The sequence below is a fragment of the Monocercomonoides exilis genome (assembly GCF_001643675.1).
Source record: "Monocercomonoides exilis strain PA203 chromosome Unknown scaffold70-226867, whole genome shotgun sequence".
NCBI lineage: Eukaryota > Preaxostyla > Oxymonadida > Polymastigidae > Monocercomonoides > Monocercomonoides exilis.
The window spans coordinates 129,334-153,251 of NW_027150615.1; the positions used below are offsets into that span (position 1 = coordinate 129,334).

The 23,918-nt window shown below is 37.5% G+C and overlaps 4 protein-coding genes across 4 annotated transcripts; 2 read left to right on the forward strand and 2 right to left on the reverse strand.

Moving 5' to 3' along the window:
* Window positions 1-376: 376 nt before the first annotated feature.
* MONOS_9597fu9598 (putative Serine/threonine protein kinase) lies at window positions 377-9,365 on the reverse strand. Its single transcript, XM_067880113.1, has 2 exons — window positions 8,464-9,365; window positions 377-8,209 (listed from the first exon to the last, which is right to left on the reverse strand). The coding sequence occupies exons 1-2, from the start codon at window positions 9,281-9,283 to the stop codon at window positions 519-521; spliced, it is 8,511 nt and encodes a 2,836-aa protein (XP_067718854.1). The 5' UTR covers window positions 9,284-9,365; the 3' UTR covers window positions 377-518.
* A 532-nt stretch (window positions 9,366-9,897) lies between these two features.
* On the reverse strand, window positions 9,898-11,950 carry MONOS_18365 (uncharacterized protein). Its single transcript, XM_067871379.1, has 4 exons — window positions 11,890-11,950; window positions 11,731-11,755; window positions 11,176-11,672; window positions 9,898-11,118 (listed from the first exon to the last, which is right to left on the reverse strand). Exons 1-4 carry the CDS (start codon window positions 11,908-11,910, stop codon window positions 10,372-10,374), a joined length of 1,290 nt encoding a protein of 429 aa, XP_067718855.1. The 5' UTR covers window positions 11,911-11,950; the 3' UTR covers window positions 9,898-10,371.
* A 1,264-nt stretch (window positions 11,951-13,214) lies between these two features.
* On the forward strand, window positions 13,215-13,892 carry MONOS_9599 (putative ISXO2-like transposase domain; the record flags this gene model as incomplete). The annotated part of the gene is made up of 1 exon (XM_067880114.1): window positions 13,215-13,892. One exon carries the CDS (start codon window positions 13,215-13,217, stop codon window positions 13,890-13,892), a length of 678 nt encoding a protein of 225 aa, XP_067718856.1.
* A 1,076-nt stretch (window positions 13,893-14,968) lies between these two features.
* Window positions 14,969-23,761, forward strand: MONOS_9600 (uncharacterized protein; the record flags this gene model as incomplete). Its single annotated transcript, XM_067880117.1, has 2 exons — window positions 14,969-15,146; window positions 15,261-23,761. The coding sequence occupies 2 exons, from the start codon at window positions 14,969-14,971 to the stop codon at window positions 23,759-23,761; spliced, it is 8,679 nt and encodes a 2,892-aa protein (XP_067718857.1).
* Window positions 23,762-23,918: the final 157 nt, after the last annotated feature.

Below are 23,918 nucleotides of genomic sequence, written 5' to 3' on the forward strand. Positions count from 1 at the left end.
GAAAGAAAGAATTTAAAAAAAGGGGGAAAGAAAACATAAAAGAAAGTAATTCTCCTCTAGTGATGCTATAACAATACTCAAAAGGCAAATAAAAAAACCAAAATAAACACAACCAAAATAGAATTATTTATTTTTGAAATATTTCCTGCCAAATAAAAAAATACGGGATATTTAATAAACAAAGCTGCATTTTCAAAAATATCTTCCATTTCAAAAACCAAAATATATAAAAAACACTAATTAATACATTTCAAAAAGAAAGAAATGAAAAATAAATAAACCTAAATTAGAATACAAAATGAAAAATTATATATATATTACCATTAAACAATTATTATTATTATTATTCGATTTCATCATTCATTTTAATCTTTTTCCATTAAAAATTTTTATATTTTCTAATGGGAAATATTTCCTTCCACCCACAATAACTCTCTCTCTCTCTCTCTTTCTCTTTCTATCAAACTCCAGCCAAATACGGAATTACATTGTTTCTTCTCTTTTTGCTGTCACATTCATCATTTTTCTTCTTCATTATCTTCATCACTTGCACAATAATTATCACTATCATTATCACCGTCATTATCATCATTATCATCATTATCATAGTTATCTTCAATGTTATAATCTTCTTCATTATCTTCTTCATTATTCTCTCTTTCTCTTTCTCTTTCTCTCTCTCTTTCTCTCTCTCTCTCTCTTCTCTCATCCAATACGTCCATCATAGAAGAGAGAGGGGTGGAAGGAGGGGTGATTGAGTCAACAGACAAACAGAACGATGTGGCCACTGAATGTGGTGGTGGAGGAATGAGAGAAGGAGAAGGAGAGGAAGAAGAAGAGGAGGAAGAAGAAGAAGAAGAAGAGGAGGAGGGAAAAGAAGAAGAAGAGAAAGAAGGAAAAGGAAAAGAAGAGGAGGAAGAAGAGGAAGAAGAAGAAGAAGTAAAATGAAAGTGATGACAAGAAGAAGGAGAGAGAGAAAGAGAAGAAGAAGAAGGAGAAGAAGAAGAGGAAGAAGAGGAGGAAGAAGAAGAAGAAGAAGAGGTTATAAAAGATAGAGGCATAAGAGGAGGATGAGTGGAGCTAAGAGGAGCATCAAATACAGACAATATTCTTTCCTGTGTGTTATTCAATGGAATAGAAATAGAAGGAGAAGAAAGAGAAGAAGAGGAAGAGGAAGAAGAAGAAGAAGAAGAAGAAGAAGAAGAATTTCTTCTTGTTCTCTTTCTTCTTTTTGGTGTTGCAGATGTTGGTGTTGTTGATGTAGGTGTTGTTATTATTGCTATTTCTTCTTCTCCTTCTCCTCCTTCTCCTTCTCTTTCTCTTCTTTCACTTTCTCTTCTTTCTCTCTCTTCAACCCAATCTCCATAATGATCAGTGGTTTCGCTAATATCATCTGATAGTTCGATATCAACAACATCTTCTTCTTCTTCTCTTTCTTCACTTTCTCTTTCTCTTTCTCCTTCTCCTTCTTCATTCATCTTTTCTTCTCTAATTCCATCTTCTCCTTCTGATAAAATTCCTAACACTTGTTCTGCTTGTTTTATTTGCTCTTTTTTATCTTCTTCTTCTTCTTCTTCTTTCTCTTCTTCTTCTTTCTCTTCTTCTTCTCCTTCTTGTACCGACAAAGAAGAAGAAGAAGAATAAAGACAAGAATTATAATTATTATTATTACTGTTACTATTTTCTCCTCCTTTTTCTCTTTTATTCTTCCTTCCATCCATCATCCCCATCGTCCCCATCACCCCCAGCTTTCTTCTTTGTTCTTCAATCATTTTGAGTCTTAATGCCATTGCTTTGCTAGCAGCATCTCCTTGATTGACAATGCTGTAATGGACTGTGAGGGAAGGGAGGAAAGAAAGAGAAGAAGAAGAAGAGGAAGAAGAAGGAGAAGAGGAGGAGGAAATGGATGTGGAAGAAGGAGAAAGAGGAGGAGAAGAAGAGGAGGAGGAGGAAGAAGAAGAAGAGGAGGAGGAAGATTCAAATGCTAGTTGTGGAAGAGAAGGAGAAGGAGAAGGAGAAGAAGACGATGATGATGAATCAACATTGAATGTTGATGGTTGTTGTTGCATTTGTTCTGTTTGTGCATTTGAAGAAAAAGAAGAAGGTTGTTCTTCTTCTTTCATTTTATTTTCTTTTTCTTCTTTTTCTATTTTTCTTTTTGTTTCTTCTTTTTCTTCTTCATCATTATGTTGTTCATTTTCTCTTTCTCTTCTTTCTCCTTTTCTTTCTCCTTCTCCTTCTTCTCTTTCTCCTTCTTCTCTTTCTCTTTCTTCCTCTATCTTTTCATCATCATTTGGTGTTTTTGTTGTTGATGTGCTTTCAATTAGAAGAGAACCATGTTCATTTGGATGATTCGATATTGATGACATTCCTTCTGGATGAAGAGAAAGAGAAGAGGAAGAGGAGGAAGAAGAGGAGGAAGAAGAAGAATTTGATAAAGAAGAAGAAGAAGAAGAAGAAGGTAATTGATCAGATGTTAAGGAAGAAATAACAGCTTGATCAGACATAATTTCATTTGGGTGTTGTGAAGATGAAAGATTTGAAGAAGAAGAAGAAGAGAATGAAGAAGAAGGAAATGAAGAAGAGGAAGAGGAGGAGGAGGGAGAAGAAGAAGAGGAAGAGGAAGAGGAAGAAGAGGAAGAGGAAGAGGAAAAAGAATCACAAGTATTATTATTATTATTATTAATTTGAGTATTAATATTTCTCTTTTGTTGTTTTGGGTGTTTGAAAGGAGGGATAAACATGTCATTCAGATGGATGGAGAGTGGCTTTGAATTATGAGAAGAAGGAGGAGAAGGAGAGGAAGAAGAAGAAGGAGAAGGAGAAGGAGAAGGAGAAGAGGATGAAGAAGAAGAAGAAGAAGAGGAAGAGGAAGGTGAGGATGAAGAAGAATTAATAGAGGAAGAAGATGAAGAGGAGGAGGAGGAAGGAGAAACTAAATGAATGTCAGTATTTGAAGATGGAGTTGTATTGAGTGTTGATGAAGAAGAGAAAGAGGAAGAAGAAGATGATGATGAATCAATAACAGTAGAAGAGGGTAAAGGAAGAGAAGAAAAAGAAGGAGAAGAGGAAGAAGAGGAAGAAGAGGAAGAGGAAGAAGATGATGAAAGAGAAGAAGAAGAAGAAGAAGAAGAAGAAGTATTATTCACAAAAGGAGGGATGGAAGGCAATAAAACAGGAGAGAGGGACAAAGTGGGTGATTGAGAGAGGAGTTGAGAAGGTGTCGGAGAAAGAGAAGGAGAAGAAGGAGAGGAAGAAGGAGAAGAGGGAGAAGAAGAAGAAGACGAAGAAGAAGAAGAAGATGATGATGATGCAAATGATGAAGGAATAACAATTTCAGAAGAATTAGCATTCGTTTCAACTTTCTCTTCTTTTTCTTTTTCTCTTTCTCTTTCTTCTTCTTTTTTATCATTTGCATTTTCAATAACTTGTTTTGTTAATGTGGGATTATGATTATTATCATCCTTTTTCTCTTTCTCTTCTTCTTTCTCCTCTTTCTCTTTCTCCTTCTCCTTCTCCTTCTCCATTTGTTTCTTCATCATCATCTGTTTCATCCTCACTTTCTCCCTCAACCTCTCCATCTTCATCTCCTTCTCCCTCTCTTTCTTCCTCTCCCTCTCCTTCTTCATCTCCTCTTGCCGCGCCAGAAACTCCTCTTCTTTGATTATTTCTCTGTTTCTTGGGTCACTCAGCACTTTTGCCATCATCGTGGGCATCGCCTTGTAGAATGCTGCTGATAACAGCGCATTTTGCCTTTCTTGTTCAGAGGAATAATATTTTGGGCTGGAAAGGATGTTAATGGGGTGGTTATCTGTATTATTATTAATATTATGATTATTATTATTATTATTATTAATGATAAAGTTGTTACTTATTTCATTGCTAATTATGTCACCTTGTATTTCTTTTATTTCTTTCTCCTCTTTTATTTCCTTCTCCTCTTTTATTTCATTGTTTACTTCATTTACCATATTATTTATATTATTACTTATATCACTTATATTACTATTACTATTATTACTATTATTATTACCATAACTGCTGATGATGATGGCGTTGTCAATGAGAGGGGGAATAATATCTTTGAGCGGATCAGCTGTGCCTATTGCTGTGGGCTCTATTGGCTCTGCGAAGGGAGGAGAGAAAGAGGAAGAGGAAGAGGAAGAAGAGGAAGGAAAAGAAGGAAAAGGAAGAGAAGAAGAGGAGGAGGAGGAAGAAGAAGAAGGAAAAGAAGGAAAGGGAAGAGAAGGAGAAGGGGAAGGGGAAGGAAAAGGAGGAGGAGAAGGAGAGGAAGAGGAGGAAGAGGAAGAAGAAGGATAAGTATCAAATGGAGTTATTTGTAATGCATTTTGCATTAACTGTATTTGTGATTGAAGAAGAGGCTGTTCGAATTCTTTTTCCTTTCTTTCTTCTTCTTCTTCTTTTATTTCTTCCTTTTCTTTTAGAAATGATAATGATGATGATGTTTGTTTCTTTATTTTCTGTTTCTCTTCTTCTTTTTTGAAATCTATTGGAGAAAGAGAAGAAGAAGAAGAAGATGATGATGATGATGACGATGAATTAAATGAAGAAGAAGGAAAAGGAGAAGAAGAGAAAGAAGAAGAAGAAGAATTAGAAGAACTAGAAGAAGGAGCCAATGAAGTGACCAACGCCTGAGTAAGCAAGCGATGGAAGGGGCCCATCCCTCTCACAGCAGTTGGCATCACAAACGATCTATTGGAACGGCTTCTATCTAAAATGATCTTTTTGTGAGAGGAAGAGGAGGAAGAAGAAGGTTGTGATGATGAAATGGAAGGTTTGTTAGTTGTTTTGGATGGTTTGTGAGGGGAAAGAAGAGAATTATTGAAAGAAGAAGAAGAGGAAGAGGAGGAAGAGGAAGAAGAAGAATTAATAGGAAATGAAGTGGATGAAGAGAGAAGGGCTGAAGTGAGGGCGGTGTTGATGTCGAAGGCAATGGATTTGCCTTGTGGAGGAGAAGAGGAAGAAGAAGAGGAAGAAGAAGAAGGAGGAGGAGGAGGAGAAGGGGAAGGAAAAGAAGAAGAGGAGGAGGAGGAAGAGGAGGAAGAGGAAGAGGAAGAGGAGGAGGAGGAAGAAGAAGAAGAAGGAAGAATATTTGATGTGTTTGTTGGTGTGGATGTGTTTGTGGTGGTGGTGGTGGTGGAAGAGGAAGAAAGGGAAGAAGATGAAGAGGAGGAAGAGGAAGAGGAAGAGGAAGATGAAGAGGAGGAAGAAGAAGAAGATGATGATGATGACGATGAAAGAGAAGAAGAAGGAAAAGAGGAAGAAGAAGAAGAAGAAGAAGAAGAAGAATTAGAAGAAGAAGAATCAATATGAATATTTTGAGTGTTACTATTATTATTATTATTATTGACGTTGTTGTTGAGTATTTCAGAGCCAGCAGCATCAGCCAAAAGAGCAGAGATGATGAATGTGCCTGGAGAATTGGCAAAAGGAAGAGAAGAAGAGGAGGAGGAAGAAGAGGAAGAAGAAGAAGAATTTGATAAAGAAGAAGAAGAATTAACGTTAGCATTTGAAATAGCATCTTTATTATTCTTCTCTTCTTTCGTTTTTTCATTCATTTTATCTCCATTTTCATTGTTTGTATCTGAAATGCATGTTTTTGTGGCATTTTCTATCAAATTTGAGATCAAACCTGATGAAACGGGGAGAGGCACATTGAAAAGAGGAAATTTAGAGGAAACGAAGGAAAAAGGCTGAGGGCGATGAAGAAGAGAAGAAGAAGAAGGGGAAGAAAAAGTGCTTCTATATAGTGAAGGATGAGAAAGAGAAGAAGAAGAAGAAGAAGAAGAAGGTGAAATGTTAAGTTGAGAAGAAATAGGAAGATTTAATTGGTTTATTTGTGTTGACGGAATAGAAGAGGAATTGAAATTGCGAAGTTGTGAAGGATACGAAGGTGAAGGAGAAGGAGAAGAGGAAGAGGAAGAAAGAGAAGAAGAAGAAGAAGAAGGAAAAGAAGAAGAGGGAGAAGGTGTAAATGTTGTGTGAGGAAATCTCCCATCTTTCAAGTCAGATGCGTTTATTTGACCAACATTGACATTATCATAATCATTATCATTGTTATTCATCCTTTTCATCATCATTCTCCTCCTCTTCTCTTCTTCTCCTTCTCCTTCTCCTTCTTCCTTCTTCTTCTGTTGTTGCTGTTGTTGTTCATTTGTTGCATATGCTGCTAATATCACAGACCCAGGCGCTCCGCTCATTAAAAGCCCTCCTCCTCTTCCATCTCGAATTTCTCCGAACTCTCCTATTTCTCCGAAACCTCCTCCTCCTCCTCCTCCTCTTTGCTTGTCATACCTCCCTTTCATCACGCTCTCCATGCTAATTGATATATCTACCTCTTTCTTCCTCACTTTCTCGTCATAAATCGTCAGCCCCAGCTCATTTCTTGTGTGTTTGCTGTTCTTCTTCTTCTTCTTCTTCTTCTCTGAGTACAATTGTGTCTGCACCATCGAAAATTTCTCTCTCTCAATTCGATCTCTTTTTGTTGGCTTTGAAATGTCTGTGGTATTGTTCATGTTTGTGTTGGCATTGTCTTTCTCTTTGAATGCTTTATACCCTTTTGTTTCTTTTATTTCTTTTGTTTCTCTTATATCTTTATTCCTTTCTCTCTCTCTTTCTCTCTCTTTCTCTCTTTCTCTCCCTTCTTCCCTTATCTTCTCCTTCTCTTTCTCTTTCTCTTTCTCTTTCTCTTTCTCTCTCTCCTTCTCCGTTCCTCCTGCTCTTTTTATTATCTGAAATGGCATAGGAGGTTTTTCAGACTTCATCCTATTTGCCAATCTGCCTTCTAAATCATCCTCTTCTTCTTCTTCTTCTTCTCTTTCTCTTTCTCTTTCTCCTCTTTCTCTTTCTTCTTCTTCTCCTTCTTCATATTTCTCCTTCTCCTTCTCCTTCTCATATGAATAATGTGTCTGTGACTGTTTTAATCTGCTTGCGCTTCTTCTTTCTGACTGCCTGCTCTTCATCGCCATCGCCTTCTTTCTGCTCCCAAACAGCTCCTTCATCGTGTCTGAACCTTCTCCATATTCTCTTTCTCTTTCCTTCTCTCTCTCTCTTCCTTTCTCTTTCTCTTTCTCTCTTCCTTTCTCACTTCTCCTTGTCTGCCCTTGTCCATATTCTCTTTCTCTTTCTCTTTCTCTCTCTTTCTCTGTCATTTTGTATTTATGCCCTTCTCTTTCTCTCTCTTTCTTTCTTTCTCTTTCTCTCTCTCTTTCTCTTTCTCTTTCTCTCTGAATTTCCTTCGTTCTGCTTCTTTTAGCTGGTGAAGCACGGCGAGGCAAAAGATTAGCTACAATCACCTCTGTTAAATCTTCATCATCATCTTCTCCTTCTCCTTCTTCCTCATCACTGTCTTCTTCTTCTTCTCTTCCTCTTCCTTCTCTCTCTCTCTCTCTCTTTCCTTCTCTATGCCTTCTATGATGATCATAACTGTCTCTATCTCTTTCTCTTTCTCTTTCTCTTTCTCTCTTTCTTTCTCTCTCATCATCATCTTCTTCTTCTTCTTCTTCTTCTTCTCCTTCACTCCTGCTGTTATCTTCAATATCAACTTCTACAAAATCATTGCTCATTCTTGTTCCTGTTCCCAATGAGCCATGCCATCTTCCATCTTTTATAAGTTTGTCTGCCTCTTTTTCCCTCTTTCGTTCTCTCTCTCTTTCTCTCTCTCGTTCTCTCTCTCGTTCTCTTTCTTTCTCCTTCATTTTCTCTCTCTCCCTTTCCCTTTCCTTCTCCCTCTCCCTCTCCCTCTCCCTCTCTCTATCTCTATCTCTTGAATACATCTTGCTCCTATCTTTCCCTTGAGCAGATGTTTTTTCTCCTCTCATTCCTCCTCTTTTTTCTGCCGGACCAGAAGAACTTTGTCGTGGGCGCCTTGAATTAACTCCCGCCCCATATTTTGCTCCGGGCGGTTGCAAAATTTGCTTTTGCATTCTTTCTCTTTCTCTATCTCTCTCTTTCTCTCTCTCTCTTTCTCTTTCTCTTTCTCTTTCTCTCTCCCTCTCCCTCTCCCTCTCTCCTCCTCCCCCTCCCCCACCTCCCCCACCACCTCCTCCCAGACGAGGGCGTGTGAGGTATATAGCAGTCGCACTTGACCAATCATAGACTGAGTCAAACTCATATCCTTCTCTCGTAAACAGCTCGCGGAAGAGGCGCCGCAGAAACACGTAGTCTGGCTTGCCGTCAAAGCGGAGGTCTGAATAATAATAATTATTATTATAATAGTGAAGAAGAAAAAGGAAAAGAAGAGAGAAAGAAAATGAAGAAGAAAAAGAAGAATAAGAATAAGAAGAGAGAAAGAGAAAGAGGGGAAAATTAGGTTGTGCATGAAGCATTGAATAAAAAAAGAGAGAAATTATTTGTTGCGGATAATTCAAAAAAAAGAAGTTAATTTTGAAAAGAATGAATTTTTTTTTATATTGAAATGATTGGATTTCAGACTTTGCACACCTCTGACGTATTTCAAATACATTGCAAATTCACTTGGAAGCCCTTTGCACAACGTTTCAACAGGAATGCTCATCTTCATATCTCCGATCTTCATGTATTTTTCTCTTCGCGTTTTAGCTTTCGCACCCATCCATGGCAAGCTCCCCGTCAAAAAGTACACAAACATAAATCCAATAGACTCTAAATCATCTCGTCTTGATTGTTCAATCCCAATGTGTGTGTTGACACTTGCATATCGAATAGTCCCTGTGATTCCTTTTGTTTCGCGGTAAGGGATATGTTGACGAGAATGTTGATCGCGATAACGCTTTGCCAATCCAAGATCAATTATGTACACAATGTGCTCTTTTTTCCCTTTACCAATAAGAAAATTATCTGGCTTTATATCTCTGTGAATAAAATCACGAGAATGCAGATATTCCACTCGTGTTAGAAGTTGATCAGAAAGCATCAACGTTGTTTTTAGCGAGAACTTTCTTCCACACTTTGTAAAAACATCTTCCAAGCTTGGACCCAGTAAATCCATAATTAAAACGTTATATTCTCCTTCGGTACCAAACCAACGTACATTTGGGATACCAGCTCCGCCCTGCAGAATTCGATAAATTTTTCCTTCTGAAATTAGTTGGCCTCGCTTTTCTTTAGCCACTTCGATTTTTGCTGCAATTTCTTCTTTCGTATCGAGAACAATTCCTTTGTAAATTTCTCCAAATGCACCAGATCCGATCTTATTACCGGTAAAAAGAAGATATTTTCCAGCAACGATCCAATCACCTTGTTCTCCAAAAGAACATCCTGCCCTTTGAGGGTATGAAATCATAGTATATAATTGTACACCTCTAGCGTGTAGAGAAAAGTGCTCTAACGCCTAATATTGAAAGGTGACAAATATAATATGATCTTATCCCATCCTTAACCATGTTTGTTTTTTAAACATTTTTTTGACAGACGAAAATAAGTTCAAACAAGGATATATTTTTATCTTGCAATTGTTTATAATAATTTTTCATCAGAAAACAAATTCGATATCTGCTTTTTAATAAGTTTAACTGAAAAAAAAATAATTTTAATAAATTATTTTTTGAGTAAAATGAAAATTATTTCCGAAAAAAAAAAAAAAAAAAAAAAAAAAAAAAAAAAAAAAAAAAAAAAAACTTGAATTAATTATGCTCGAATATGTTTCGAATGCCTATAACTTTCGAATTTTAATGACTTCAAAACTGTTTGGTTTTTCGAATGTTCAGAAGGAATTTCATTTTTGCTTCAAAAAAAAAAAGAAATGAAAGAAATGAAAAGAAAAGAAAAAACCTTTAAAAAGTCATGTTTCTTTTGAAAGATAAAAGAATAAGATAACTTCATTGCAAATGTTACAAAATTTTCATAAGTTGAATTCATTTTCAGAATCTTTTTTTTTTTCTGGAAAAAAAAAATCAATTTCAAATTTTTTTTGCTTGTTTTTTAAATTATTTAAATAAAAAATTAAAAGCAGCATCAACGCAAGAAATGAGTTACAGTTGATCTTTTTCAAAAATAAATGATAAATAAATATGCACAATTTCAAAAAAGAAAATGCACTCAAATTGTGATGAAAGCGAAATGAAAAATTAGTGATCAATTGTATGAAAATTGTTGATATATGGGAGCTTTTCATAAAAAAAGATCCATATTATGAACAATAAAAAATCAAAAATAAAAAGCCTAAAGGCTTCAAAACCAAAAGAAAAGAATGGAAAACTTAAAATAACAATCAAAATTATAACAATATCAAATTAAATAGCAAAAATCAACTTGTAAATAACAGGATGAAAAAAACAAAATACAAAAAATAAAAAGCAAAATGTGAATAAATAAATAAATAAATAAATAAATATCTGAATATCTGAATATTTGAATAATATCCATAACGTTTTATTTAGCAAAAAAATCAGCTAAATTAGTGGATAAATAAATGCATTTTGTGTAAAATAGAATTCCGTAGAAGCCAAAAATTGCATCTTCGTAGCCTTCTTCCTCTAATCTGTCCAATATCTTTCTTTTTGTTACAAACAATTTTTCCCCTTTATTTGCCTCATCGCTTATTCCATTCAATCTTCTTTGCAGCCTCAAAAAAAACATCAGACGGCGTTCTGCGGAATAATTCTCCAGTGTTGTTTGCAAAGTTTCCTTCAAAACCAAATCGACCACACCTCCATACAGCAAGTCATCCATACCCACATTCTCTGCCTTCACCATGATGTAGAACAAATTGGCTGATTCGTTGCTGATTTTCTTGTAGTTGCTCTTCGACGCTCTGTACAGCCTGACAACGCACTCACTCAGCCCAACATACTCTTTTTCTCTCATTCCACCTTTTTCAAAATATGCCCTCAGCGTCTTGCACCATCTCTTGATGATTACCAGCTCTTTCTTTTCTTTTCCTCTTTTAGCCTTCTTCTTCCAGTCCACACACCTCCGCAGCTCTTCCAGTTCCCTTGTTGCTTCACTCACAAAGTTCAGCTTGCTCAAAAAGCTGTCTATGAAACCTCTTTCTTCATTCAACCTGTTTATAAGAAACATCCAAGCAGACTGATAGGCAAGATGTGTGAGATTTCGATGCTTCTGATGATATTTAATGATTTCTATCGCCTCCTCTTGCCATAGTTCTCTTTCCACGTTCTATTTGAAAATAAATAAATAAGAAAATTATTTCAAGATTGGTTTCAGAATGCATACCATCTTCTCATTCAAGTTACTCAAAGCTAGTAATGCAATTTCCACTTCTTTTTGTTTTTCCTCGCTTTCCTCTTTTGACAACGCAACTTTCAATAGGTAGGGAACACAAATTCGAAGCACTTCCGTTGGAGCTAAAAAAAAGCAAAAAGCAAGATAGCATTCACAAAGATCAATCAACAGTTTCTCATTCTTCAATAATCTTTTATCCTCTTCGTCTACAATCATCTTCTCAAATCTTTCACGCAATAAAGAATAACAAAATACGTTGCTCCAAAGTTCTTTCATAACATTACAATATCCAATTTGCTTTAGCAACAAAAAAGCATTTTCAATTGACAATGTCTTTCTTTCTATAAGTTCATTCAGTTCATCAAAAAAATCTTCGGTCATAATAGAATTCAATTCCTCTCTATCCATCTCATCTATCAACGAGTCCAACCCTTCAATTTGTAAATTTTGAACAACAGATGAACAATGATAATTCTTTATAAACATTTCTAAAAATATAAAACATAAATTATTGCGTTTCAATAGCTGAAAAATATATGTGCATACTCGAGAACTTTTCGGGCCTTGCAATCTTTAGCGCACATTTTTGTTTACAAAGAGCGTTTTAATGAATTTTTCAAGAAATGCCGAGTCACATTCAAATAAACATCAAAAATAAAATGTAAAAAATCTCATTTATGAAAAAATGATAAAAGCTATTATAACTTGCTTTTGCTTCCGTAGCATCCAACTTTTAAGTTGAAGAAAACTTCGCAATGTTTAAATTGACATATAATTTTATATATTTCATGATCAAATTTTTATTTTTGGAATCGTTTTTTCTGATAAATAAATTAATTTATCATTATTTTTATTCAGATTTTGAAAAAAACATAAGACTTGGGTGAAAGTCGATAAGATCGACACCCTTGAAAATCGTTGAAACAACAAAAAAATTAAAATAAAATATGGCTGATGCTTTTTGAAATCACACTTTCTTTCCAGTTTTGATAAAAATTTTGTTCTCAATGGGATTTGTGTCAAAATTTGTATTTGTAAAAAAAGCAATATCAAAAACAACGTGTATTTTCAGTTTCGCAATATTTTTCAAATGGCAAAAGGGTATTACAGTTTGAGCAAAAAATTCCGGACAAGATCGATTTCTCAATAATCGCAAGAAGAAAAATTCTGATAATTTTCCATAAAATACATCTCGTCAATACAAATTCACATGTCATACAAGACTTTTAAAATCACCTCATTCGCACTCAGAGAAAATTAATTTTTATATTACGGAGAAATAAAATTTTGAGTTTTTCTGAAATTTTTAAAATAATTTTCTCTGAGTACGAATGAGGCGATTTTAAAAGTCTTGTATGACACGGGAATTTGTATTGACGAGATGTATTTTATGGAAAATTATCAGAATTTTTCTTCTTGCGGTTATTGAGAAATCGGTCTTGTCCAGTATTTTGTGCGATGTCCCGTATTTTTATGCACAAACTGTAAACCGGAACATACAAGAACACTTCCAATCTATTAATCACAATTTATGATAAGTAATTATGCTATTTTGACTTGTAAATTTTGTGCGGAAACTCGTTTCAAAAATTTTTGAAAATTTTATGATCAAAAAATTTTTCTTAATTTTAGGGAATGATCAACATTTTTTCATGGCTGAACCAAATTTGATCTTGAAAGATAGAACAATTTCATTGATGAATCGCTCATTTTATGACGAAGAGAAAGCATGGAATTGGTATTTCACAGTGCTGCGAGATGGAATTGCACCAATTTGTCGAATTCACAAAATAGAAAAAAATTGCAGAATGGAAGAAGGATACAGATATTGGATATGTCCCAGATGCAGAAAATTCAAAAGTTCCGTTCATGAAGGAACAGTATTCGAAAATATGAAAAAGCCCCTTGGAATTACTCTGCTTGTATTACTATATCTCTGGTTGAAAATCCCAATCAAAACTGTGTCAATGTTATTGTCCGTGAACAGAAAAACTATATCATATAGGGCTAGTATATTGAGATGCTGTTGCATGCGGATTTGGAACAGAAACCAGCACAAAATCGGAAGAGAGGGGAAGATTGTGGAGATAGACGAAGCAGTCTGGAGAAGAAGGAAATACCATAAAGGAAAAAAGAAGAAATTAATTAGGATTTTTGGAGGAGTCGAAATTTTGGAAGGTGGAGGAGCAGGTGATAGATTTATGATGATAGTACCAGACAGAACCAAAGATACACTGATTCCAATAATTCTTGATCACATTAAATTCGGAACAAAGATATATTCTGTCGATTGGAAAGCTTACCAATGTTTGAGAACGTCGAGTTATATGCATGAAACAGTCTGCCACAAGCGTGAATTCTTCAATAAAAAGAATAAGGCTTGCAGAAACACAATTGAAAAGGTTATGAAAGCATTTAAGGTCGATTTTTCCTCAGCTTGGCTGAGAATAAGATTTCTCTCCGATCAGATTGAAATGCTTTTGGTTAAAAGTTCGTTTGAGCTTCAGTTTGAAGATGTGATGAAAGAATTGATTCGTTATGAACCTGTTGAATTGATTGAAGAGGAAAATGAAATTATTGAAGAAATAATTGAAGAAGAAATCCCAGATGCAGATGATATTCTTCCTGAAATTGAAGAAGATAATGATTTAGATCCATTTGGAGCAGGTGACGGAGAAAGTTCGACTGAATATAGCCCTTCAGAATAATTTTTCATAACATTTTCAAATAGTTTTTTCAATATACATATATATATATAAATATCATGTCCCAGAATGATTTTTAATAAATTTGAAAATTTTTTATTTCAACACAGAATGATTTCCTCACTCTGACATTTTGAATGAATAAATATAATACTATGATAGATACTTTTATCATTAAATAAAGCCAATTCTGATGTACCGACTTAGTACACATTTGCTAAAATTTGTTGTGAAGAAATGGAAATGAACAAAAAAAAGTGATAAATCCATTTCCTTTTATCAAAATATCAATTTTTCTTAAATTTTGAAATCCTTTCAAAAGAGATTTTTCTGATAATAAAATTTCTACAAAAAGTTTGTCAAATTATCATTTCTTTCTTTGGCTTTTGCAATCAAGAGAGAGCGTCAAACTATGAAGAATATTCTCAAGCAAATGACAATAAATTCGGTTATTGTTTGTTCTGCGTGATTATTATAAAAGATTACCAATAAATGTTTTTTATCAAATTTTCAACTGGTCAAAAAAAATTCTTCAACAAAAAGGATAAAAAATATTTTGTTTTATTAAATTTAAATTCAAATGAAGCTGCGTTTATTTTAATTAACGAACTTTGTCTGACTTAAATAAATTTGGTAAGAATTATTCAAAGCCCATAATTATTAATTAAATAATCCTCGAATAAGAAATAAAGTTTATTGCTTTTAATACAGTGATAATGTTGCTAGGAATGGTGATATCTGTTTACTGTATTAAATTGCATTGCGGGAATCTCGTTGTCACAAAAGGAGTCTCAATCTTTGTTGGAGAAAACATGATAGAAGAAGAAATGATTGAAATGAATGGAAATCAGGTTCTGATAAATAAAAATCCTTCAAATGATGAATTTATTAATAATGAAGAAGATTGTGGAAGATCGATTGAAAATAAAAAGAGAAGTGAAATTGACGGAAGAGATTTTGTCAAAGATGATGAAAACAACAAAGAAGAATACATAAGAGAAATAAGAACATTGAAGAAATCTAATATTTGCCAATCCAGTGAAATAGAGGGTCACTTGGAATACTTCAATTCATCAATCATGGCAATAAGCCTGATGATGAGAGAAAAAGGATCAAAAAGGATTCTCATTGCAAAAAAAGGAAGCATTATTTTGATGAAAGAATGCATTCTTTTTGTTGAGCAGCATTCTCCTCCGATGGAACTGGACGGAAGCTTTGGGTCATTTGTGAATATTTCCTTGAGGTCAAATGCTGAAGGTTTGAATATATTTCCTCCGCTTTTCACTTCTGAACAATTAGACAATATCATTTCGAAGTCTTCCATTGTTATGTTTGGTGAATCTCATTTCTCTTCATTTTGTGTTTCTTCAGCTCCATTTATCTCATCGCCATTCATACTCCTCGTTTCGCTCACCCAGCTGACCTTCTTCAACATCTCCACAAAGTCACCGAAAGCTTCGCATCTGGGTGAAGGGCCGAGCCAAACATCATTTCTGATGAGTGGGTGCTCATTTTCATCAGTGTGGGATGTGTATGATGGAGGAATTGTCACCTCACTCAATAGCCCCTCATCTTCATTGGCTGCCTCAAATACTTCATTTATCAGGTGTTATAGGTCAGGGAATGTTGAAATCAGCGGGAGTAAAGGGAATCCATCGAAACCTGAAAGACAGAAAATTTCCACGGATTTTATAAATTCGTTCACTTGGTGCGTATGGAATGGATCGAATACAACAGGAAACAGTGATTCATGGACAGACGGAATATCGAGTGGAGGGGCTGTTTGCATGTCCAATCTGGAAAATGGGAAACTTTCTGCTACTCATTGTGTATTTAATGAATGCTCCGCGCATTGGTGCGGCGGAGGTATTAGTTGCTATAATATTAAATCGGTTGAGATTGCAAATAACACCTTCGATTTATGCGTTGCACAAAATTATTTGGGAGGAGGTGTATTCATTTATGTGATTTCATCATGCTTTCGGATCAGCGGGTGTGACTTCCAGAAATGCAAAGCTGAAGAGCGTGGAGGAGGACTTTTTCTTGAAAATTTTAATGTTTCAGGATCAGGATGTATTGGAGATGAAAAAGGAGGAGGGGAGAGTGCGTGTGTGTTTAACAGCAGTTTCGTTTCATGTACAGTTACAAAAACACTTGGTGGAGGAATGTATTGTTACAGACCTCCTGTTGCTCTCAAAACGATGAGCATTCAGTTCATTTCATGCAATACATTGTCATGCGGAGGAGGCTTGAGCTTCGACCATCGAATGACAACAGCACAAAAAGATGGACATAATTTTTTCTTTTTATTTTTTCATGAATGCAAATGCAGAGATATAACTAATCCATATGGACATGATGTATATTACGTGGACTATGACAGTTCACATTTACACTCAAACCCATTTTATGAATGCTGTACCACAAGCACGGACGATAAGAGGATTTGCTATGCATATCATACATCAGATTCTTGGGTTTATGACCAAATATCGAAAAAAGATTGGTTGAAAGATAAGATGATATACGTGTCAGTGAATGGAAATGATGAGCATGTGCTGTGTGGAGCAAACACAACATTTCCATGTTTGACAGTGAAGAAGGCATTTGAGATGTGTGAGGTACAGATTAGCTTGATAATCACGCTGCTGGAAGGGAATCATCAAAGTGAGGCAATAACTATTGAGATTGGAGCAAAGAAGATTTCGGTTATTGGGATAGGCAAAGAGAAGAGTTCGATCGAAACAGGAGCACTTTTATCTTCAGGTGCTCTGTTCAGTGTTTCGACGGGACATTTGGGAATGAGTCATTTGAAAATTGATTGTTACTCAATAGCAGAAACTTCACCAAGTGTTGTTGTGGTTTCTGATGGGAGTGGGTCACTCTCATTGGAGGATGTTGTGATCACCACGAGCAAAACAGGAGAATATGTGATGTCATCGTCAGTGCTTGTGGTGCCACTGTCACAGCTGTCGATGGTTGATGTGGAGATCAAAGATATGAATGTCTCAAAACCATTGTTCTCTGAGCCGAATCTCTCTTCTTCTTCTTCTTCTTTTTCAGTTTCTTCATTGCCGTCATCTGCACTGTATCTGACAGCCACAGCATCAGGAGATAGCGTGCTGGCGAATGTGAAGGTGATGAATGTGAAGTTGACTGAAGGAGATGGGGCGGTTGTGGCAAAGAGCGTGAAGGCTGGAGAGACGTTTGTGGTCAAGAATATGACAATCGAAGAATGCGAGTGCAAGGCTGGAAATGGTGGTGGGATCAAGGTCGAGTTGAAATCATCAAGCAAGTTGCAGGTTGAAACATTAACAAAATTCAGCAAATGCAAGTGCAGCGGATATGGAGGAGGGATGATGCTGCATCTGGCTGATAACTCGCACGACTTCTCGATTGTGTCTGTTGACTTTTCAGGCTGCACTGCAATGCTTGGAGGAAATTATGCGTTTGTTAATGGGAGCAATTCTGCAAGCTGGGGAATAACAACAGAAAAGCTGAATGTCCAACATGACAATTCGAAATACAATGAGCTTGTGGGATATGATCGGAGTGACACAACAATGGGGCTGTTCCCACTGAATGTGTATTTGGACAGGTATCCGAATGCAGCACATGTGGGGAAGGGGAAGGATGGGCTGGGAGGATACGACTCGCGGTTCTGTGGGTTTGACTATTATCCGTGTGCCACCATCACCCATGCAGCGCAGACGCGTTTTTCAGGGGGAAATAAAAAAATCGAATTAGATTCAGGATTTGAACTTTCCGAAGAGGTTTCGATGGCAGGGTCATATGAATGGGAGGTGTATTGTGGAATTAACAAGACGAATGTGAATGTGAAGGTTCCGAGTGGAATGACATCTTCGTATTTGATAAATGTTCAGAGTGCAAGTTCAATCAAGAACATTGCGTTCCAAATTCCATTTTCGTTATCGAGTGCAACATCGCTCATTGCTTTAACCAGCTCATCACTCACACTCACAGACTGTTCAGTTGCTCATTCCTCAGAGAGCACATCGAGTGTGACCTTTGGATATAGCATTGTAAATGCGCAGAACGGGAATCTGAAAATGGATAGATTTGTGATTGAGGAAGGGCTGACATTCGATGATCATTCAGCGATTGAATTTTGTGAAGGAATTACAAGTGTGATTTGTTCAGGATGCAATATCAGTGGACTCAAAAGGAATGAGGGAGATGGAGGATGGATAAAAGGAACAGTTGGAGGGAGTGGAACGTTGACTGTTGATGGATGCAATGTGAATGGGTGCAGTTGTGTTAGTGGAAAGGGAGGAGGAATATATGTTGTATTGAAGGGAAATGGGAAAGTGGTTGTGAGTGGAACGAGTGTGATTGATGGGAATAAGGCAGAGAATAAAGGAGAGAATGGAGGGGGAGGTGGAGGGATGTTTGTGTTGATGGAGAGTGGGGGATGTGGATTGACAATTGGGCAGAATGTTCAGTTTTCGAAAGTGAATGGGAATGTTGCAGAATATGGGAAGGATGTGTTTATTGATTGTGGGAGTGGAGTGTTTTTGGAATCAAAAGTGAATACCAGCTCATTTTCATTTTTTGACACAAGCACCATTCCATCAGATGTGTTGAGGTTGAGTGGGAGTGAAAATGGGGATGAAAATGAAGTTATTCCACTGTTTGTGTATTTGTGCACAATGGGGACAAAAGTGCTTGTTGATGGGAGTGGAGGAAATGGGATGGATCACAATCATTGTGGATTTGATGCATTCAGGTGCCAGACAGTTGATTATTGTGCAAACTCAAGATTGAGTGAAAGTTTAAAAGAAATTGAGGTTATTTCATCTTCTTCAATAAATGATGAAATTGAATTTTCTTTATTTGATGTGAGTGTTTCAGGCAGAATAGCATTATCAACATCAGAGGGAGAGAGGATGGAAGTGAATGTGAGTGATGGAGGATCAGCTACACAAGATTGGCTTGTTGGATGTTCGAGTTCACTGACAATGAGCAGACTTTCATTTGTTGTGAAAGGTCAGTTGAATTGGAGGAGAAGTTCATTCATTCACTCAACATCAACAATCAACATAACAAACTGTTCAGTCTCATTTGAAAGTGGGGCATTGACCGATGGAATGATAGGATATCATGCGATAAACATTGAGGGAGGGAATCTGATTGTTGATGGATTTGTGATGGAAAGTGGAGCGACACTGAAGATGAATGGGAAATCACCAATAACGATGACAAGTGGAGTGCAATTGGAGATTTTGAATAGCAGAGTGAGTGGAGTGGAGGTGGAAGTTGCAGGTGGAAGTGGAGGAGGGGGATGTTTGAATGCTGGGATGGGCGTTAATGGGAATGTGAAATTGGAGGAATGCAATTTGTCCTCCACATGCTCAGGTGGAAGTGGGATGAAAGGGGGAGGGATGACGATATCAGTGGGGAAGGGAGGGAGGTTGGAAATGAAAAATGTGAAACATTCAGGATGTGAAGTACCAAGAGAGGATGTTGAGGAAGGAGGAAGAGGAATTGGAGGAGGGATGTTTGTCAAGCTGCCAGAAGAGATGGGATCATTTGTGATGGAAGGAATGGAATTTGAGGGATGCGATGCCTGGAAAGGGAAGAATATGTTTCTGTCTGGATGGGATCTGAGTGAGATTGCGAGCAAGGAGCACTTGAGATGGGAGATGAGTTCAGAGGAGTTGAAGTCATTGGATGAATTGTGTGGATGGGAGAGGAAGACAACCGGAGAGGAGGGATATGTGATTCCGCTGGCTGTGTATTTGTGGTCTAATTGGAGTGGGAATGGGTTTGCTTCGAAAGATGGAGGAGGAGATTTCAGTGGATGTGGATATTCCGAAGTACCATGTTCATCAATTGATCACTTGATATCACTGAGATACGAATCACTTGATGAAGGTGAATCATACATCAGCATTGTGAATTCTGGATTGTTGAAACATTCCATATCATTTTCATCTTCTTCTTCATCGCCACCGGCTTCACCAGATTCAGAGTCACAAAAAGTGGTGATTGAAGGAACAAGGAAAGGCACAGCAGTGATTGAAAGCAATGAAGATGAGAACGATGCAAATGGCAGTCCATTAATTTCATCTGGTGTGAGTCTAACACTGGCAAATTTATCATTCTCAAATCCAAATCCAAACAGTCATCATGAGATATTGATCGAATCATCAGGAGCAAACATCTGTTTGTCAGTCGTGGATTGCTCATTTGGCTCATTAAATGGAATGGCAGACGAAGGATTATGTGTGATGAAAGTGAATGGAGGGAGAGTTATTGTTCAAGGGTGTTTGTTGGATGCGGTTGACAAATTGAAAGGGTTCATCGCTTTCAGTGCAACAGCAACAAGGGAGGTGATTGTGGAGGATGTGAACATCTCGAATGTTGGGGTGAAGGAGAGAAGTCTGATGTCGATGTTTGAGGATGAACAGACGAATGGGATGAAAGCAAAAAGAAAGACAAATGGAGGGGAAAACGGGAATTCAAACAACGAAAAAGTGGTGATAAAAGTGAATGGGTCTTCGTTCACAAACATCACAAATGGAGAACACAGAGCAGGGATGTTGAATGTGGATTCGTTTGAGAGTGCAATGGAGTGTGTGTTGGAGGGGTGTTCGGTTTCGAATTGCAGGAGTGAAATGAGCGAGGAAGGAGGAGGGATGAAAGTGTGTCTGAAGAGAGGAGAATCAGAAGTGAGAGTTGTTGGATGCTCGCTTGGAAGGTGCTCATGCTCTGGGGAGAAGGGAAGAGGAGGAGGGATCATGATTGATGCACTTGACCCGAACGAGGGTGGAACCAGTGGATTTGGGCCTGTTGGGATAAGGATGGAGAATGTGAGGTTTTGGGGGAACGAGGCATTTGTGGGGAAGGATGTGTTCATCAGATGCGAGTCGATTGCCGAACAGATCAATGAAACATTATTTGTGTTTGATTTGAGTCAGGATGCTCTGAAATCCATGAACTCCATTTGTGGGTCTGATAAAGAAAGGAATGATGTTAATCTGATTCCATTGATCACGTTCTATTATGGCCAGCAGGTGTTTGTCTCTGCAAGTGGAAGAGATGACAGACAATGTGGGGCGCAGAACAATCCTTGCTTGAGCATTGGCAGTGCTGTGAAGCATATTCAAAGAGGCGTTGTAAATATGCTTCTGATTGATGGAGAAGGGGTGATTGGAAGAGAGTGTGTGATTGGAGATATGAATGTGAAGAGTCTGAAAAAGACTCAATCGACAATCCGTCTTGAAGGAAAGATGGAGGTTGTGGGGGATGAAGGGAGTGTGATTGTATTTGTGAATGAGAGTGCTGCGGAGAAATGTGAATTTTTGTTTGGATTGAGTTTTGAATCAGAGCATTCATGCATTGTGAAAGTGAAGAATGGAACATTGGGGATGAGCGAGTGTTGGTGGAGGAGTGTTGGAATGATGATGCTTTTGAACGGCACAATTGTGGAAGTGGAGAGTGGAGAGATGGAGATGGAGAAATGTGTTGTCAGCTGTGTTTCCACTTCACAAGAGATATTGTCATTCTGTGAAGGGAGCAAGGCTGCGATATATCAGCTGAGGATGAGCGATATTGAGAGCGAGAATGGAGGGATTGTTGATGTGAAGAAAGCAAAGGTGGAGGCGAAGGAGATATTGATGAACAATATCACCAGACAGAACAGAGGAAGCATTGTGAAGATTATGGAATGTGCAGAAAGAGTGGATTTGATGAATTGCTCGATGAGGATGTGTTTGGGGAAAGAAGTGAGAGGATGGATGGTGAGTGTGTGGAACTGTGAGTGTGTGAATGTTGACTGTTGTGAGTTTGATGGAGAAGAGGGAGAGAGTGAAGAGAGATCAAGAAATGAGCAGGAAGAAGAAGAAAGAAGAGAGGAGATATGCAAATGGAATGGCTCAATGGTTGGATTTGAGATGAGTGAAGTGGAAATGAAGGATGCATCGATGAGAAACAGCAAGAAAGGGGGATTGTCAGTGAGTGGAGGAAATGTGGAAATTGAGAAAGGAGAGTTTTTGAACAACAATCCATTCACTGAACAATATCCTTCTCTCCGCCGAAACATCATTTGTTCTGATTCTGCTTCGTTGACCATTTCCAGCTTGAAAGGGGGAGATGGGTTGAAAGATAATTCTTCTCTTTGGATCTTGAATGATAGATGTGATTTGAGAGGGATAGCAGGAGAAAGGTCATCTCCATTTTTCATTCCAAAGCTCAAAGAGGCATCTCTCATCGAAAATGGAAACAATATTGTTGTGAAATTCAAGGGATCTCTTTTTGTGCCTTGTGACTTGTCATTCAGACTTGTATTCAAAACAGGGGATGTGGAGTTGGTTGAGACATATCCCTTTGAGGATGATGATTTTGTGTCTGAAGATGAAGTGATAGGAAGAATTCCATCAGAAAATATTTCAACGATTGCAGATGAAACAGAGGTGTCAGTGATGATTTTGTTTGGAAAACAATTGGCTTCGACTTTTCCACAGATTCTGAAGAACAAAACAGAACCAAAGACAGGAAATGATAAAGTGGTTGAAGGAGGAAAAGAAGAAAAATCCTATTGGTTGTTGATTGTGATTGTTCTTGTTGTGATATTATTGATTGTTCTCATCGTCGCAATAGCCTTTATTGTGAGATGGAGAAAGCAAAAGAGACGAACAGAAGAATTGGAGATAATAGTGGAAGACAATATTAAAAAGGATCCGAAGGCATTTGAGATGGTGACAATGGAGATGTCGCCTGAGGAGCAGTGGAGGAGAGCAGAAAAGGAAGATGAGAAGAAAAATGAAGAGAGGATGAAGAAGAGAGTGTTTGAGAAAAGCTTGGGACACTCTGAGTCATCAGAGCATTTACTGAGTGAGAGCGGTTCCACAGAATACATCCTGGGAAAAGACTCAGACAAGATTCCACAATGGGCATTGGAGAAGGTTGAAGAAGAAGAAATTCGAAAGCAGACTCCATCACCATCCATTTCTTCAACATGTTCAACTGATTCGGATTCAACATTTGTTCGAAGGGAAGATCTGTGCCCAACAACCTCATCGATGTCTAATCTCGTGGATGCAATGGCCTGCTCTTCACCTCATGAGAAGCTGATTGTGGATCTGAGAGATTCACTATTCATGCTGCTTCATGGAAGGAACGAGAAGAAGGAGATGGCGATTGGAAGTCTTCAGGAGAGAGAGATGACAGCTGCCCAAATCCTGTTCTGGGTTGCGAATGGAGCTCTCCACTCCTTTGATGAAATGGAAAATTCACTTCAGACATTATCAAGTTTGAGTCCCCACATTGTTTTGTTTTCAGAGCATATGGTCATCTGCATTGTCATGCACTCTGACCTCTTATCAGATGATGATTCAGACTCGTCTTCCATCTCTTCATCAACTGTTGTGACTTCTGCAAGTGATGTTGACGATGACTCTTTGCCCTCATCCGCCTTTGAGGATGAGGATGCCTTCAAAAAAGAGTGCATGAGGTGGAAGGCACCAGAACTGTTGATCAACAAGAAGATGGGAGCAACAAAGGAGTCAGTTGCCTTTTCGATCGGGATGATGCTGTGGGAGTGCTTGACGCTCAAGATCCCGTTTGGCGATTATGAGGCAGAGGTGGCAGGACAGAAGATAGCGAATGGAGAGAGACCGAACATAGAGATAATCAGTGAATCTCGAATGATAGGAATGGTTGAAAAGGCGATGAGCATGAATGCAGAGCATCGCCACTCATTGTCACAGATCAAGCGGGAGTTTGTGGAATTGTTTCCGCAAAGTACAATGATATTCACAATGACTGATGCGATCTGTTTGGTGGAAAGAAGTGAGAGAATTGACTCTGCAAACGAAAGAGAATCTGGAGATGCATTTAATTTGTTATGATGTTTGTTGGCTTTGAATTGTTTGGTGTTGTTGTGGTGTTGTTGGAACAAAATTGTTTTCCTGTCTATCTTTGACTGTTATTCTTCTGTAATTCTCTTTTTGTTAATGATTCAAATGTGGACTTTGGAATATGAATTTTTTGGAAAAGCATTCAAAG